The sequence below is a fragment of the Miscanthus floridulus genome, chromosome 4 (assembly GCF_019320115.1).
Source record: "Miscanthus floridulus cultivar M001 chromosome 4, ASM1932011v1, whole genome shotgun sequence".
NCBI classification, from domain to species: Eukaryota; Viridiplantae; Streptophyta; class Magnoliopsida; order Poales; family Poaceae; genus Miscanthus; species Miscanthus floridulus.
Window position 1 is genome coordinate 114,695,886 of NC_089583.1, and position 15,966 is coordinate 114,711,851.

At 51.0% G+C, this 15,966-nt stretch overlaps 2 protein-coding genes across 2 annotated transcripts; one reads left to right on the forward strand and one right to left on the reverse strand.

Annotated features, from left to right (window-relative positions):
• Positions 1-944: 944 nt before the first annotated feature.
• LOC136549136 (uncharacterized) lies at positions 945-3,263 on the reverse strand. The gene is made up of 5 exons (XM_066540422.1): positions 3,181-3,263; positions 2,302-3,098; positions 1,976-2,122; positions 1,466-1,624; positions 945-1,180 (listed from the first exon to the last, which is right to left on the reverse strand). Exons 1-5 carry the CDS (start codon positions 3,261-3,263, stop codon positions 945-947), a joined length of 1,422 nt encoding a protein of 473 aa, XP_066396519.1.
• Positions 3,264-9,842: 6,579 nt separating this feature from the next.
• LOC136552725 (CDPK-related kinase 5-like) lies at positions 9,843-15,383 on the forward strand. Its single transcript, XM_066544288.1, has 11 exons — positions 9,843-10,600; positions 11,204-11,334; positions 12,087-12,128; positions 12,213-12,321; positions 12,523-12,601; positions 12,732-13,028; positions 13,105-13,217; positions 13,905-14,012; positions 14,107-14,169; positions 14,257-14,424; positions 14,554-15,383. Exons 1-11 carry the CDS (start codon positions 10,052-10,054, stop codon positions 14,692-14,694), a joined length of 1,800 nt encoding a protein of 599 aa, XP_066400385.1. The 5' UTR covers positions 9,843-10,051; the 3' UTR covers positions 14,695-15,383.
• Positions 15,384-15,966: the final 583 nt, after the last annotated feature.

The window sequence follows — 15,966 nt, forward strand, 5'->3', positions numbered from 1 at the left end:
CCTCCCCACTGACTTGGAATATGGTTTCCCAAGGCTACAAGCCTATAACGAACAAAGTAACCGCACCACCCGAGAGGACACCCTCGACCAATTGGAGGAAGCCTAAGACGTCGCGCTGCTACACTTGGCTAAATACCAGCAGACCCTACGGCTCTATCAGGCCTGACGCGTCCGAGGCCAAGACTTGAAGGTAGGTGACCTGGTGTTGAGGCTAGCACAGAGCAACAAGGGCCACCACAAGTTGACCCCGCCATGGGAAGGACCGTACATCATCGCCCAAGTACTGAAGCCCAGGACCTACAAGCTAGCCAATGAGAAGGGCGAAATCTTCACCAACGCTTGGAACATAGAACAACTACGTCGCTTTTATCTTTAAAATTCTAAGCATTGTATATATTGTTTCTCAGAATACAATTGAAACCCATTTTTTAGTTGTTCTAATTTCTCGAGAAATCCCCCGAGCCTATCGACGGTCTCGGTAATACGCTGACACTATAAGGGAGACTCGGCTCTGCCTCCGTAGAACCAAATCTCCCTCGGGGGCTAGATGGGGGATTCTCCCTAAAGTCCCACGCACCATTTTTTAGCCGTTTTTTGAAAAAATTCCTACGCTAAACCCTCTAGCACGCTCTGACGAATTGGTTGCGGAAAACCCAAGGACCAAAAGCCCGACTCAAGGCCAGAAGGCTGGTTGAGTCGCGAGATAGCCTAAGCCTCCGAGCTACGGTGCTCCCTCACCGCCTTTCACCCAGGGGACGGCTTAGGCTCCAAAGAGGTTTTTTGCAAAGATATCAGATCGGAGACAACAAGAGGGCAGAGGCTCGGAAATACAAGACAAACGATTAAAGAAACACGAGTACTTTAAAAAGAAAGGCCTCGATAGCCACAAGCGTTACGATACAAATCTAATTCCTACTCTATTTACATGGCCACTTAGGCCTAGGTCAAGGCTCAACACTTCTGGCATCGGCAGATGGCGGGGGAGGGACCACCTCCTCTTCAAACAACGTTGCCAGCGTGGTGCCAGGGCCTTCCGCTGCCTCCAACAGCTTTGTCACCACCTCGTTGGCCTCGTCGTCATCATCGAGCAAGACGTAGCCATCGCTGATGGCTTGAAGGTTGACACCAACGTAGTGCGAGGCGATGACGGCCAGTGCGCGCTTGACGCCCGTGTGCAGCGCTCCTCAGAGCCGCTCACGCACTTGACCGCTTAGTGTAGTCAGACAGCTCCCAAGGGAGCTACCTGACTGAACCCCCTCGACCGCTAGGGCGTCGTAGGCGGCACGGGCGGCACTCTTCAGCGCCTCGTGCTCCCTGATCTCAGTCTCAAGCACCGTCTGCACCGCGCTAGAAGCCTCGGCTGCCCGGGTAACCTCCGCCTCTGACTCTGCACCACAGAAAATAGAATGGGGTTGAGCGAGGGGAAAAACAACCTAAATTAGGGGCGGAAGCCTATGAAACTCACCCTTGGCCTTCTGCTCCCAGCGTCGGGTCTCGACCTGATAGGCCTTGGCTTTCTCCTTCCAACGCAGGGCCTTGGCCCGGGAAGCCTCGGCCTTCTCCTTCAGGCGCTGGGCCTCGACCCAAGAAGCCTCGGCCGCCCTGGAAGCTTCACTTCCTAGCTCTGCGTCACACGAGGAAGTTAGGGAACGAACGTAAGAAAAGGCGAATAAAATAAGGGGACTAGGACTCACCCTTGGCCGTCCCCCTCCAAACCATAGCCTCGGTTCATGAGGCCTCAGCTGCTGCAAGGGCCTCATCCAAAGCACCTTTTGTTAGCTGGTGCGCATTCTGTTCCACCCCTAGCTACCCAGCAAGAGCCGTGGCCGAGGCCGTAGCTTCTACGGCTCGAGCCCTGAAGGCATCCCGATCGCTGGCCGCGTGGGTGAGCTCTCCTCCAACTCCTTGACCCATGCCGCCAGAGGGGCGAGCTGCTCCTAGGCCGTGGCCGCCTTAACCTTCACGTTGGCACAACGAAGGCGGAGGTCCTCTACCTCTGCGCTCCGCGCCGACAGGAGCTCGTTGGCGCCGGCAAGAAGGCCCTTCTGCCGCCGAAGTTGGTCCCAAACATCCCTCTCCCGGTGGAGGAAGACCGACTTCCCAAGAGATCGGATCTCGAGCTCTTGGGGGAAACAGAACAGGGGTCAATCCCCACCAAGAAAACTCAGAAAAAGACCACCGCATGGGAAAAGAAAGCACGAACCTGGGCAACTCTGGGCAAATCATTGGCCACCACGGACAACGCCATCCATAGAGACCGCTCTGCTAGCTAGCGGTACAATTCGAATGTGTCCCAGCAACCGCCCTTGGCCGCGTCCTCAAGAGCAAACAGAGGCTCTGCCTTAGGATCATCCCGGCTTTGCCACAGGACATGCGGGTGGTTACACCCGTGGGGCTCGGGTCGCCCCCGTGCGAGGGTCGAGCTTCCCTCGCCCGGGGTTGGAGCCGGCTGGTCCACGACACCGGCCACCTCGGCATCGGCCATCTCCTGCGCCCGGGAAGTATCGTCGGAGGAGATCGGAAGAACTTCCACCTCCCGGGCGTTCTCCCGCAACGACGACAGGCCTTCAACCAAGGGTGCCGCCAAGGCCTCCGCCGCCTTCATCTCCACTTCTTGGGCCGGCAGCCCCGCCTCGATCACGTCAGCGTCGGTGGCCCCGGAGGCTCCGGCCTTTGCCATCGTGGCCTCAGTGGTCTGAGGGGCTCCGGCCTCTGCCATCGTGGCCTCGTCAGTCGCAAGGGCTCCGGTGCCTGCCGCAGCAGCCTCGATGGTCCTGGGCGCCGTAGCCTCGGTCGCCTCGGCCTGTGAAACCCCAAGGACCTCGGTCCCGGTGGTCTCGACAGCCAAGAGAACCTCGGCCGCATCTGACCCATGGGCCTCGCCATCGTGGGGCGGAGGCGCTGCCTCCCCTTCTTGTGTCAGGGCTGCCTCGGCAGCCCCTCCTTGAGTGGCCGGCTCCTTTGGGTCAGCCCTCGCCGACACCGCGCCACGATGCAGGGCAGCTTGCGCCTCTGCCACCCAGTGGGCGGTGGAGCCGAGGTTAACCTTGAGCGCTTTAAGGGGCGCCAAGGTAGGCACCTCCGTAGGCCGCTTCTGGCTAAGGACAAGACGATCACGAGGTCAGTGCAAGACAAAAGAACGAACGGAAGGCACTGCGACCCCACCAAAAATACACCTACCTCGAGCGGGGCGGCAACCGCTTCGCCACGGCGACCCTCGTCCGTAAAGGCGGTGGTGGCAGAGGCATCACCTCAGTGTCCATCGGTGCCGGTTGGTCCTCAATGGACCTCGGCGCCCCCTCGGTCCTCTACAGGGGCAGTTGCATCACCTCCGCCACCACGTGTTCCACTGCCACCGCCGAGCCCACCAGGCTGACGGCGTGTTTGCCCAATGCCCGCGCCTCGAGCGTGTCAGCCTCGGCCCTAGAGCGGGCAATTGCCGACCCCGTGTTAGCTCCTCCTCCTCCTCCCGGGAGGGCCGGGCTACTTGCCAACGCCCCAGGCACCACCTCCACTACGTTAGGGAGATGGTCCAGGGGACCTCGCCCCACCTCACCCTCGTCATCCCTGTCCGAGGCCTCCGTCGACAGCGATGGTGATGGGGATTCCTCCAACGGGAGACCATCCTTCCTTTATTGACGGCGGTGCTTGTCCAGCTCTTCACGCGCGAGGATCTTCTTCGTGCGCTTCGCCACCTTGGTGTCTTTCTATTTTTTCTACGCATCAGTGTGCGCCTGGTTGATCGCCCGCCGCCTCGCGTCCTCGGGAACGGGCGGCGGAGAGGAGCACACGTCCCTCATCCCCTATAGGAACGACGAACGCGCATAAAGGAACAAGAAGTAAGAAGAAACGGGGGAGACTCAGGGGCTACAGCGGTGCACGACTTACCAGCAAGAGGAACCCCCGCGACAGTCGCATCGCGATGGGGGTCAAGTTGCCGCCCCTCAGCTTTGCCTCTACCGTCTCCCCCACCTGATGAAGAATTTCCTCATCGGAAAGGGCAGAGGAGGACATCCAGATGCCCTCAATAGGCTCACCCAACCTCATCTCGAACAGCCGCCACCGCCGAGCCATCAGCGGCAGCACCCTCTGGTGGTGGAAGGTAGCCACGACCATAGCTGTGGTAAGGCCATGGCCCCGTAGCCTCTCCAGCCCCTCCAGAAGCGGCTGCAGCTTGGGCTGGTCATCCCTCGGGACGCTGTACTTCCACCTCTCCGGGCAGCTCCCTATAATCCGCTCAGTGTAGGGGGGAAGTCCTCCATCATCGTTGCGAAGGTAGAACCAGCTCGTGTACCATCGGCGATTGGATGACGCGAGCTGGGCCAGGATATAGAGGTGCTGGCAGTCCTGGTGCACTTGGAGAGTGTAGCTACCGGCCCTCATCGCTTTCCTCATGCTCGACGTGCCCGTCGGCTTGGTGGTGTGCCCCGCCTGGAAGAGATGGAGCCACAACTCCCAATGGGGAGCAATCCCCAAGTACCCCTCACAGACAGCAACAAAGATGGCCGCCTGTGCGATGGAGTTGGGGTTGAAGTTGTGGAGCTCCACGCTGTAGTAGTGCAGGAGCACCCGCATGAACCGATCTGTCGGGACACCAAGGCCGCGCTCGTGAAAGGAGACGAAGCTCACGACATAGCCATCGTGAGGCCTTGGCTCTGGCTCGCCATACGGAGCGATCCACTCCAGCCTATTAGGGTCCATCACCAGACGAAGGAGTCCACCGTCGATGAGCAACTCGAGCGTCTCCACGGTAACATTGGAAGGATCCCAAGGGTCTGCCTCGATGACAACGATGTCGCCGGCCATGAGTGCGGTGGAGGAATTGGATGCGGCGGTGAGTTTTTCCCTCTCTCTCACTCTCTCGCTCTTTCTCGCTTTCTCCTAGGCTCGCTCTTCTCCCTTCTTCTTCCCGGCACCCACTGCTCTAGCAACGGCTCGATGGAGGCAGAGCTAACGCATGCAAGGTAAGGTGAGGAGGGGCGAGACTCTTCGAGTATTTATGCAGGGTGAAGGCGAAATGGATGGGCGATGAAATCGGGGAAGTTCCCCCTCGATCCGGCGTGGTTAACCACGATCCAATTTTATAGCCCACGCGCCCACTTCTTTCTCATTAATTACGGAAACAGTTATGTCCGATCTGCCACATCGTGTTTGGCCACCGTCGTTTCGCCTCCCTAGGAAACTGCCTCAAAAGACGCACCACCCATTGCCGAGCCGATGGGGAAGATATTCCCCCACCCTATTCCTTTTAGATGAAGGAACCAGGCTCCGAGCCCGTTACGGACCAGAGGTTCGAAGGCTGGGCCCCTAGGGGTTTCGACAGCCGCCCCAGGACAACAAAGTCAGGGATGACCGCGGGCGAGCCTATACGGGGCTGAGGCCTAAGCAAGCGAAACGCTTGGGATGCCCTAAAGTCGTGTCCGAGACCGGTAGGGAGGTCTCCGAATGGGATCCCACCATAGGGAGGCACTGAGCCACCGAGGCCCAGCAAATAGCCTTGGCACCCACTAGAGAAACCCTCCGATACTTTTAGAGTGCGTCTCTGGACCGCTAGCCATCCCCTAACGAACGGGGCATGGGCCTCCACTTGGACTTACCCGATAATAGCTCACCGGAAGTGCCAACGCTCGTACCCACCGAGGGTAGCCTGGCACATTCCACCCCTCCTTTCGAGCGAAAAGGAAGCGCGAGGGTCATACAAAAAAGTCAGGGAACCCCCGATGGACCTCTTGCCCCATGCATAGGCTAGGGGGCTCTTCTTGCAACCTTGCCGAGACCCTGCGACCCAGGCTCGCACCCGAAGGGGCCTCGACAAACAAACCCTCATGCGCGAGGGGCGTACAAAAAAGCCAGGGGAACTCCCGATGGCCCTCTCGCTCTATGTAGAGGCTAGGGGGCTCTCCCTACAACTTTGTCGAGACCCAGCGGCCCAAGCTCGCACTCGAATGGGCTCGGCAAACAACTCCTCCGTCCGAATGAAAAGGATATGTGAGGGTCGAACAAAAAAGCCAGGGGACCCCTGACCGCCCTCTCGCTCCGGGCGGAGGCTCAGAGGCTCCTCCTGCACCCAAGACAAAGACAAGCAACCTAAGCCCACGCTAGAAGTATCGTTACGAATATGACAAAGGGCACCGACCCCATTACGGTCCAGGGGTTCAAAGGCTGGGCCCCCTGAGGTTTCGACAGCCGCCCCAAGGCAACAGAGTCAGGGACGACTTTGGGCGAGCCTACGAATGGCTGAGGCCTGAGCGAACAGTCGCTCGGGGTGTCCCAAGTCGTGTCTGAGACCGGCAGGGAGGTCTCCGAATGGGATCCCACTGTAGGGAGGCACCGAGCCACCGAGGCCCAGCGAACGGCCTCAGCACCCACTAGAGAAACTCTCTGGTGCTCTTGCAGTGCGTCTCTGGACCGCTAGCTGTCCCCTAGCGAACGGGGCACGGGCCTCCACTCGGACCTACCCGATAACAGCTCACCGGAAGTGCCGACGCTCGTGCCCACCGAGGGTAGCCTGGCACATTCCACCCCTTCTTCCGAGCGAAAAGGAAGCGTGAGGGTCGTACAAAAAGCCAGGGGAACCCCTGACGGACCTCTTGCTCCGTGCGGAGGCTAGGGGGCTCTTCCTGCAACCTTGCCGAGACCCCCATGACCCGAACTCGCACTTGTGGGCTCGGCAAATACGATAAAAACTCCTCACTCGAACACGAAAATGAAAAAAGCCCCTGGAGGAGTAACTCCACTCCTCCAGGGCCTCGAGGGCTACACCTAGCGGGTGCGCTCGCGCGCACCCCCCGAAACCTCAAGAAGCAAAACACAATCCCTACGGGAGCGACTGCAAGCCAAGTCTCGATAAACCCTTAGGGAGAGTGCACTCACTCCCCCTGAGACTCGGGGGCTACTGTTGGGTACCATAAAACAGGGTACCCCGAGCATACACCAAAAGGGGCACTTAAATCCCATCAACGACAAAGTTAGAGGGTAAGCCATGGGCTCATCACCAGCCCCGTCCGAGCCCACCCGGCTCTTCGCCTCGCCTCAGGCCTCTCACAGGAGGTCTCGGCGTCCTGACACGATCTCCGTCTCGCGTGAGGCCTCTCACGAAAGGCCTCGGCAAGGAGCCCAATCTCCGTCTCGCGCGAGGCCTTATTTTCTGTATCGCTCGAGGCCGGCTTGTCCATAGCCCGTCGCCCCTGCCTCGACCGGTCTTCCCGACAGCATGTCATGTCCCATTAATACGTCAACCACTCCTGCAGTCTCAGCCGGACGATGGCTCGACACCACGGAGTGGCCGACGGGACATGAGGTCGCATCATCGCCATACCGGCTGAGACAGGGCACGGCGGGGATTACCGGTCACTGTATTCTGACACTGTGCCCACGATCGGCTCCCACACTACATTGTGTCCCGCGATCCCCGCCTCGAAAACAACACGACATGGGTAGCCTGGCCCGGGTCATCATCGCCTCCGAACCAGCACACCAGATCAACCGCTCTCTCCGGGCATCGGCACTTTGCACCAGGGTCTCGGCTATCTCGGGATTCGTGTCGGCCGAGACCCCCCACCGCGGTGCGGCCTCGGTACCGACCGAGCCTCGGCCTCGCGCACAGTCAATCCACAGCGACCCGCACGCTGACCGCCGCACCCGCTCCGAGGCAGCCCTAGAGCTCCTATGACGCATATGATCGGATGTGACCAGCACGTCGCCCCAACGCTCCAAGGACGGACCACTCCGACGACCACGCCGCCATCGAAACAGGCTACAGGGCTCGGACACGCCGTCTCTGTTCACACGACGCTGTATAGTAAGCACATGTACTGCCCTTGTTCTCCCTTCAACTATAAAAGGAAAGGACTTGAGCCATTTAGGAGGGGGAGACAGATTCTCACGAAGAACGACACCGGGTAACACGCACACTTCCCTGCAGCTTGAGAGCAACGTCTCAAGCAGCCCACATCATTCCCCGTCGAGACCTGGGACTGGCTCCATCTCTCACCTAGCTTGTAACCCCCTACTTCAAGCACTTCGGTGCAAGGAATACAAGATCAATCTTCCAGACAGGACGTAGGGCTCGAATTGCCCGAACCAGTATAAGCCTTTTGTCTCTTTGCATCACCATCCGAAATCGGGAACACGCAGAACAAATTCACTAGTTGGTTGAGGACCCCCCGGTCCAAAACACCGACAACTAGCTAGCGAACCTCGTCCTCGACCACACCTATTTCATCATCGCCTACGAAGTACGTACTACAAACTCTATCAAAGTTCGCATAAACGTGCTATAACATTTTTGTTCGATAAAAATTCGCTTAGAATACTGGACAATATTATGCGACATGAAACGTAATATTTGTTTCTTGTTTCGGATAAACGTTTCGAGTGCCGAACATTAATTTATATTTCATGTTACACACTATTGCACATAAGTATGATGCTCATGCAGCATTTTAGAAGAAAAAAAGTATGATGTAACACCGGGGTGTTACACCAACTAATTGAGCTACAAGAATATCTAACCGACTTGCATTGTATACTATACGGCGCGTGGGAGCGGTTGTCGCGCCGTGGCGCTAGCAACGGAACAAAGGGGAAGAATGGACGCCGGTAGAATGCGAACGATGGCGTTGCTTTCGGTCTCCCTGTACCCAAGCTAGCACGCATGAACCTCATGTTCGAATTTCACCGTCCTGCTCGAGACACCGAGCACGTGCAAACATCCCAAACTTGGTCCGGTGCGTATGGACCTCATTCGACGGCAGGATATCCATTCGCAATTCAGAATATTTTGAACTGCTTTTCCATTAAAAAAAAGATGCATGTCCTCCTCCTGCTTGAGCTCGACGGCGCAGCAGGGATGGAGGCACATACTCGCGTACAATAATACAAGAAGACCAACAACGTCCGTACAGCTGCGAATAGCGACTTCGACACATTTTGTATTTTTGTGTACACCCCTGCAAATACTGGATGACCATAGAAAAGAAATAAAGCTTGTTTCATGACAAAAGGACAAATATCCTCATATTTCAAAAAAAAAAAACTCATACACGTCAATTCACACATTTCTTTTGCTCCATGCCAATTCCCAAATGCATACAGTACAATTATATAATACCATATTATCATGCATGCATGATGCATCTCGCCGCCTTGCAATTTGTTTTCTTGTGGGTTCGTCAGCGGAAATAATCCAGTGAGAATCTTAATGATTGAAGGATAAAGCGCACATGGACACACAGTACATGACTCTAGGGCCCCCATTTTATATATTATTATTGCCATTCAACACGGAATTCTTGAGAGACCAATTAAGCATTAGCATCTGCCTCTCTCCCACCTTTGTCCTCACTATATACATGCTTCCTTTTTTTCTCCTATAAAGAACATGATCACATGTACATATCTACTTTTCCAATAATCACATGCCCACAGGGCACATCCAACAAAAAGGCCAAATAAACCAACAGCAATGACGAGGACTAGTCAAAACTCCTCACATTCCTCTAGAGAAAAGGAGTCAGGAACAACAATCCAAGCACATCTGAAAATGTAAAACCAAACAAAACTCCAAAACCAAACCTTCAAGAAATCAAGTTCATTTTTCATATAAATGGATGCAAATCCCCATGCTCCACTCATTTCACAAGTTAATCATGATCATTTTGACGAGAAAAGCTAATCACAGTCATCAACACTAAACCAACAAAAAAAAGGTACCACTACTCACTCATCATCATAAGCATCAAAGCCAAAGAAAAAACAAAAAGGGGAAAAGAAGAGAAAAAGGCACCAAAAACGGCCACCAAGGCAGGCAGCTCCTCTAATCGCTCTCACTCGCTCCCAGACCGCGTCGCCACCTTGCTTCCCTTTACTCCTCTCCCACCATCCCCGTTTCAATTCGCTTCACTCCCCGCAGTCCCCACTCGCCACTCCTCCCCTCCCCTCTTCCGGGGCTTCCCCTTTCCGTCCGCCATGGCCTCCTGCTAGCTCCCGTCGCAACGCCTTCCAGATCCCGGACGCAGCGCGCCACCGCCCGCGACGGCCGGCGCGCGACATGGGAGGGTGCCACGCGAAGCCGCTCACCCACGACGCGGACGGCTCGCCGCCGCACGCGGAGCCGGCGACCCCGCCCCCGGGCAACGCCACGCCCGCCACCCCCGGGAAGAAGCACTGGGCGGTGTCCCCGTTCTTCCCGTTCTCCACGCCGAGCCCGAGCCCCGCGCACCACCTCTTCGGCGGCTCCGCGGCGTCGCCGCGCAAGTCCCCCGCTCCCGCGGGCTCCGCGCCCACCACCCCGGCCAGGCGGCTCCTGAGGCTGCCCTTCCCGCCACCGTCGCCCGCCAAGCACATCCGGGCGGCGCTCGCGAGGCGGCACGGCCCGTCGCGGCCGTCCATCCCCGAAGAGGGTGGCGGCGAGGGGGAGGGCGGAGGTGGAGGCAGGGGCCTCGACAAGGGGTTTAGGTTCAACAAGGGGTTCGCGGCCAAGTATGACTTGGGGGATGAGGTCGGACGGGGACACTTTGGCTACACCTGCGCCGCCACGGTTAAGAAGGGCGCGCGCAAAGGGGAGTCCGTCGCCGTCAAGGTCATCCCCAAAGCAAAGGTGATGTGCAGTTTCCGCAATGCCCTACTCTGGCACCTTGTTTTGATGTGTAGTATGCTGAATTTGAAGACACCACATACACATGCTGTCTTTCTGGATTTTTTTTTACCATGTGGAAAGTTTTAGGTGTTGTCGATTTGCTGATTGCTGTCTTGAGAATACTGATTTCGAACAAAATATTCATAGGATTCTGTGGTGACATTATATGGTTCTGTTCTGCATTCTGGATTGCAAACACCCGACTTCATGCCGTGACTCCGTGAGGATGGTTGCTTGTTGTTCTGTGCATTCTGCCTTTTTGGGTACTGGGTAGCATATTAGCATATAGTAAGACTTTCTGCTGCAAATGTGCCTACTCTAAGTCTCTAATGATAAGATACAAATAGATCGGACATTATTTGTTACTTGGGAAACTTACATCTGATGCTTTGCAACTACCGATCCAGAAGACTTCAGTCACTTGGCATTATTGTTCTATCATATCTTTTGTGCAAACTGATTTAAGCTCCATTCTGGTACCAGAAAATACACAGTTGGTCTTCGTCTGAACTTACTTGATCATCTTTTTAACAACACCTACTGCTTGCTGTTTTGCTTTCTCAGATGACTACATCCATTGCTATAGAGGATGTCCGAAGGGAGGTTAAAATCTTGAAAGCTTTGGCAGGAAACAAAAACCTGGTCCAATTTTATGATGCCTACGAGGACAACGACAACGTATATATAGTAATGGAGTAAGTTTCCATGACCTGAGAAATTATAGTTTCATTTTTACTTGATGTTTCATATTCTATGAGGCTGCCCTCCATAGCATATGTAGTGTGTTATTATACCTCATCATTGGCACTGACAACTACTAACACGAACAGAAAATATAAAATCATGAAAAGTCACAACTTCATATTTGCTAATTGATTTCATTTTTTTGTTTATCTATTGTTGATGTGGCAAGAGCAACCTTTTAGAAGCATGCGAAATACCATACCTCGGATGTTAAAAAATGATTTTCTCTCAATTTGTTGAAATAATTGATTGCCTTTCCCTTTCTAGCATCCCTTCTTTTTCTAAGTAACACACTAACGTTCACAATGCGGGATCAAGATTAGCATTTGTAATGTGTAACAAGTAACAATTCTATATAATCTTGGTACCAATTGCACTTGTTACTTCCATGGTGAAAATGACTTGTAATGTTCTTTGTGGGAGGCAGTCAAGATATGCTTCTCTTTTCCCACCAAACCTTAGTTAGTTGTAATATTCTATATAGGGTGAAAGCTTCCATATTGTTTACGTGCTGCCAAAGTTTATTACCATGGTCTACTGGGGCTTGAAAGATTCCTCTGTTAACTATTTGCTTCTCATTTATATTCACCTTTTATACCCTGCCAATGATGGTTCTCGGATAGTTCTTTTCTGTATTTAGCTTGCAATCCTTGCTTTGTTCTTTAAAGATTCATGTTTATTAATTTAAAATCCAATTGTGTAGGTTGTGTGAAGGTGGAGAGCTACTTGACAGAATACTTTCCAGGTAAGTTAAAGTGAACATAAAATTTTGAAATAGCACATCAAAATATGTGCTTCAGTAGAACTGATGTTTTGCATTGGACTTAAGAGGAGGGAAGTACTCTGAGGATGATGCAAAAGCTGTCCTGGTGCAAATATTAAATGTCGTCGCTTTTTGCCACATCCAAGGAGTGGTTCATCGAGATCTCAAACCAGAGGTGATGTGTTTTTTTTCTGCATCTCTACAATCAGTGCAAATTTCATGATTCAAGAAAATGCTAACTTTCTACTTTCCATTGTTTAGAACTTTACAATTTCCATCTCAAACTAAGCATGTCTTACTTCATAATCTAATATTATTAGTGTTTTTCATTGTTTACTTTATCATGACTTCTAAAAATTATAATACCTTTTTTCAGAATTTTCTTTTCACATCAAAAGATGAGAATTCCCATCTTAAGGCCATTGACTTTGGCTTATCAGACTTTGTAAAACCAGGTATACTTCTTACTGGGCAATCTGTATTTTTTTATATAAAAATATTGGTCTCTAATTGTCAGGGCCAAAAAGGATTGTAGTATTCACATGCAAAAAGATCTTGAATATGTGGTTCTAATATTTTATGCAGATGAGAGGCTGAATGACATTGTTGGAAGCGCTTATTATGTTGCTCCAGAAGTTCTGCATAGATGCTATAGCACAGAAGCTGATGTCTGGAGTATAGGTGTAATTGCATATATTCTTCTTTGTGGCAGTCGTCCATTTTGGGCACGCACTGAATCTGGCATATTCCGTTCGGTTCTCAAAGCTGACCCCAGCTACAATGAGGCCCCATGGCCTTCTCTGACTCCAGAAGCAATGGATTTTGTTAAGCGATTGCTGTGCAAGGATCCACGTCGAAGGATGACTGCAGCTCAGGCTTTAAGTATGTTTCCGTTCATTTTATCCTGGTGGCTTCTATTGAATATTGCATTGTTGTGAGTATTCGTGTTTTTTTCTAGGTCATCCGTGGATCAGAAATTATAATGACATTAAGCTGCCATTGGACATCCTTATATTCCGACTTATCAAAGCTTATATTCGTTCCTCATCTTTACGGAAAGCCGCTCTGAGGGTGAGTACTTCAAATTTCATGGTTATAATGATGCCTCTTCAGTTTGGCAATTGGCACTTACCGTATCTTACCCCAAGTTTGTTCTACTGAAAGGCTTTTAAGGGTTGTGCTTTATTCTATTTTTTGTTTAGAATTGGTTGATGAATTTCCTGTTAAATATTGTTGAGTAATGCATGGTAGTACATTTCTTTTATGGTAAACTTTGTCAGGAATTTTTTATTGCATACATGTGTGGTTTAGCTAGGTTGGGGCAACATTTTAGGGTATATTGCCCTTGATTTATTAGTTCCAAGAAAAAAAAAGATGCTTCGACGATTCTGTCGCCAATACTTTCGTTTAAAAATCAATGTTGTGCTAACAAGCTTTACTAAGAATGGTCTTCCTATTTTTGTCCTAAGTCAAGCTACCTTAGTTTTGGCCAAGTTTATACAAGAAAATACCAATTAATCAATATTTATATTACCATATAAGCACCATTAGATTCATCATGAATTATATTTTCATAGTATACCTTTTGGTGTCATAAATGTTCATAATCTTCTCTATAAACTGGGTGAAACTTGAAAAAGTTGACTTAGAACAAAGCTAGTGTGACATTCTTTTTTGGGGCAGAGGTAGTATATCATTACTGTTCTTTCTTTAATGCCAGCGATCTGCCGTGCTTGATGTATTATTGAACTCCTACAGGCTCTATCAAAGACCTTAACAGTTGACGAGCTTTTCTATCTGAAAGCACAGTTTTCTTTATTGGAACCAGACAGAAATGGATGCATCACTCTTGACAATATCAGAATGGTTAGCTCATAGCTACACCTGATTCCAGGCTGGTTAATTCTGTCCTCATTTTCTTGTGTAAACCTAATGACTCCTGTTGCTTCACACTGTTTAGGCCCTAACGAGAGAAGCTACTGATGCAATGAAGGAATCCCGAGTTCAAGAGATTCTTGTTTCGGTACATTTGTTTTTGATCTTATGACACCGTTTTGTTCATACAAAAACTGTACCACTGTCTGACTCTATAACTGGATATTCTTTTCAGTTGAGCGCCCTTCAGTACAGAAGAATGGACTTCCAAGAGTTCTGTGCAGCAGCAGTTAGTGTGCATCAGCTTGAAGTATTGGATAGATGGGAGCAACATGCGCGATCTGCTTATGAACATTTTGAGAAGGAAGGCAACCGAGCTATTGTAATAGATGAATTAGCTTCTGTACGTGATCTTCCTCCCTGTTCTCTTTCTAGCAGATCAGTTTGGTGGACCTTCCAATATTTCCTGACATATTAGTTATTACATGCTATGGAGTATTTCATTATCAATAAAGTTTACTTGTTCTCTCAGGAATTGGGCCTCAGCCCTTCAGTGCCACTGCATGTCGTTCTACAAGATTGGATCAGGCATACGGATGGGAAATTGAGCTTTCTCGGATTTGTCAAGTTGTTGCATGGCATGTCCAGCAGGTCCCTGTCAAAGATGAGATAGCTGTTGATAATCTCTAACGACGGCACATGTTTACACCGCCCTTGCCCCTGTCGACTTGGTTCACAGGCAAATTAACAGGGCTAAAGAACCGTCTGATTGGAGCTTGGATATCAAGGGCGTATGAGTTCTAGCAGCACCTGATCTGTCACTAATTTGAGTATAGAGTTATGTTTGTTGTTGCCTGCCTGCTGATCATTTAGCCGATAGGAAAAAGGAAAATCTTACCCATGTTTGCAACATGTGATGTTTCTAACAGTCTTAGATTAGGCGTCATCTTCTGTTGTGATTTTGGGAACTTTGTAATGCTTCTTTCCTGGAACTGGAGCAAGCTAGCTGCAGTCACCAGGTTCGCGTTTGGAGCATGGACATATCACTTACTGTCATTGTCACTATGTCATTGTACCGACAGATGGAAGTGCGTGATCGTTATGTGGTACGTTAGGTTCTCTTCGTGTGTATACTAGAAATCATGCGCGGCATTGCCGCGCGGATGATCCTGTGTCGGGCCAGCACCAGCCTGCGATACTTCAGCCAGCCGCTGCAGGTGAACAGGACCGGATTCCATACACATTGTGTATAGCCTGGTTGGGGAAATCATTCTCAAGAAAGGATAATGGCTATATCAACTTGAATAGAGAAAAGGAAGTTCAGAATACGTGGTACGCCTAGATAGTATAGCGATTCAGAAGAACTCGTGATAATCAAAGAAGACATGTCAACATCTCATTGATCTGATTTTGTGCATATTACGGGCCCCACATGGAGATACACAAAGGTGCTAGAACTCCTATATATAATGACTGCAGCATGCAATAGCTATATAACCCTTCAGTTCTAAGTCTTCTATTTCCATGTTCCTGCTTGTTGAACAGTCGCTGCAAGTGTGTAACAGGGAAAAACAATCAGAATATGTTTTTGTTGTTGTATGCCTATACTGAGTTTCAATTATGGGCAGTATACTTTAGGTTTACTCAATCAGAACTATGGAGATTGGAGAATAGGATAAGCGTGATACATTTGTCTCATGTGGAAGGGAACTTTGCTAATATCATGTGGAACCGAAAGTGATGATGGAGCTTAAGCTATAACCTAGTCCAGCCAGAGATGCTTTTTTTATTACTTATTTACCTTTTTATTTTTCACTTGTTGGTTTAGAAAATTAGAAGGTTTCAAATAAAGATGAGTTGAGCTCCAAATGTGCCCAGTAGCAACTCCATCTATGGGATACAATTCAATATAGCAATGCATCAATAATTTTAAGTGCTGATGGTC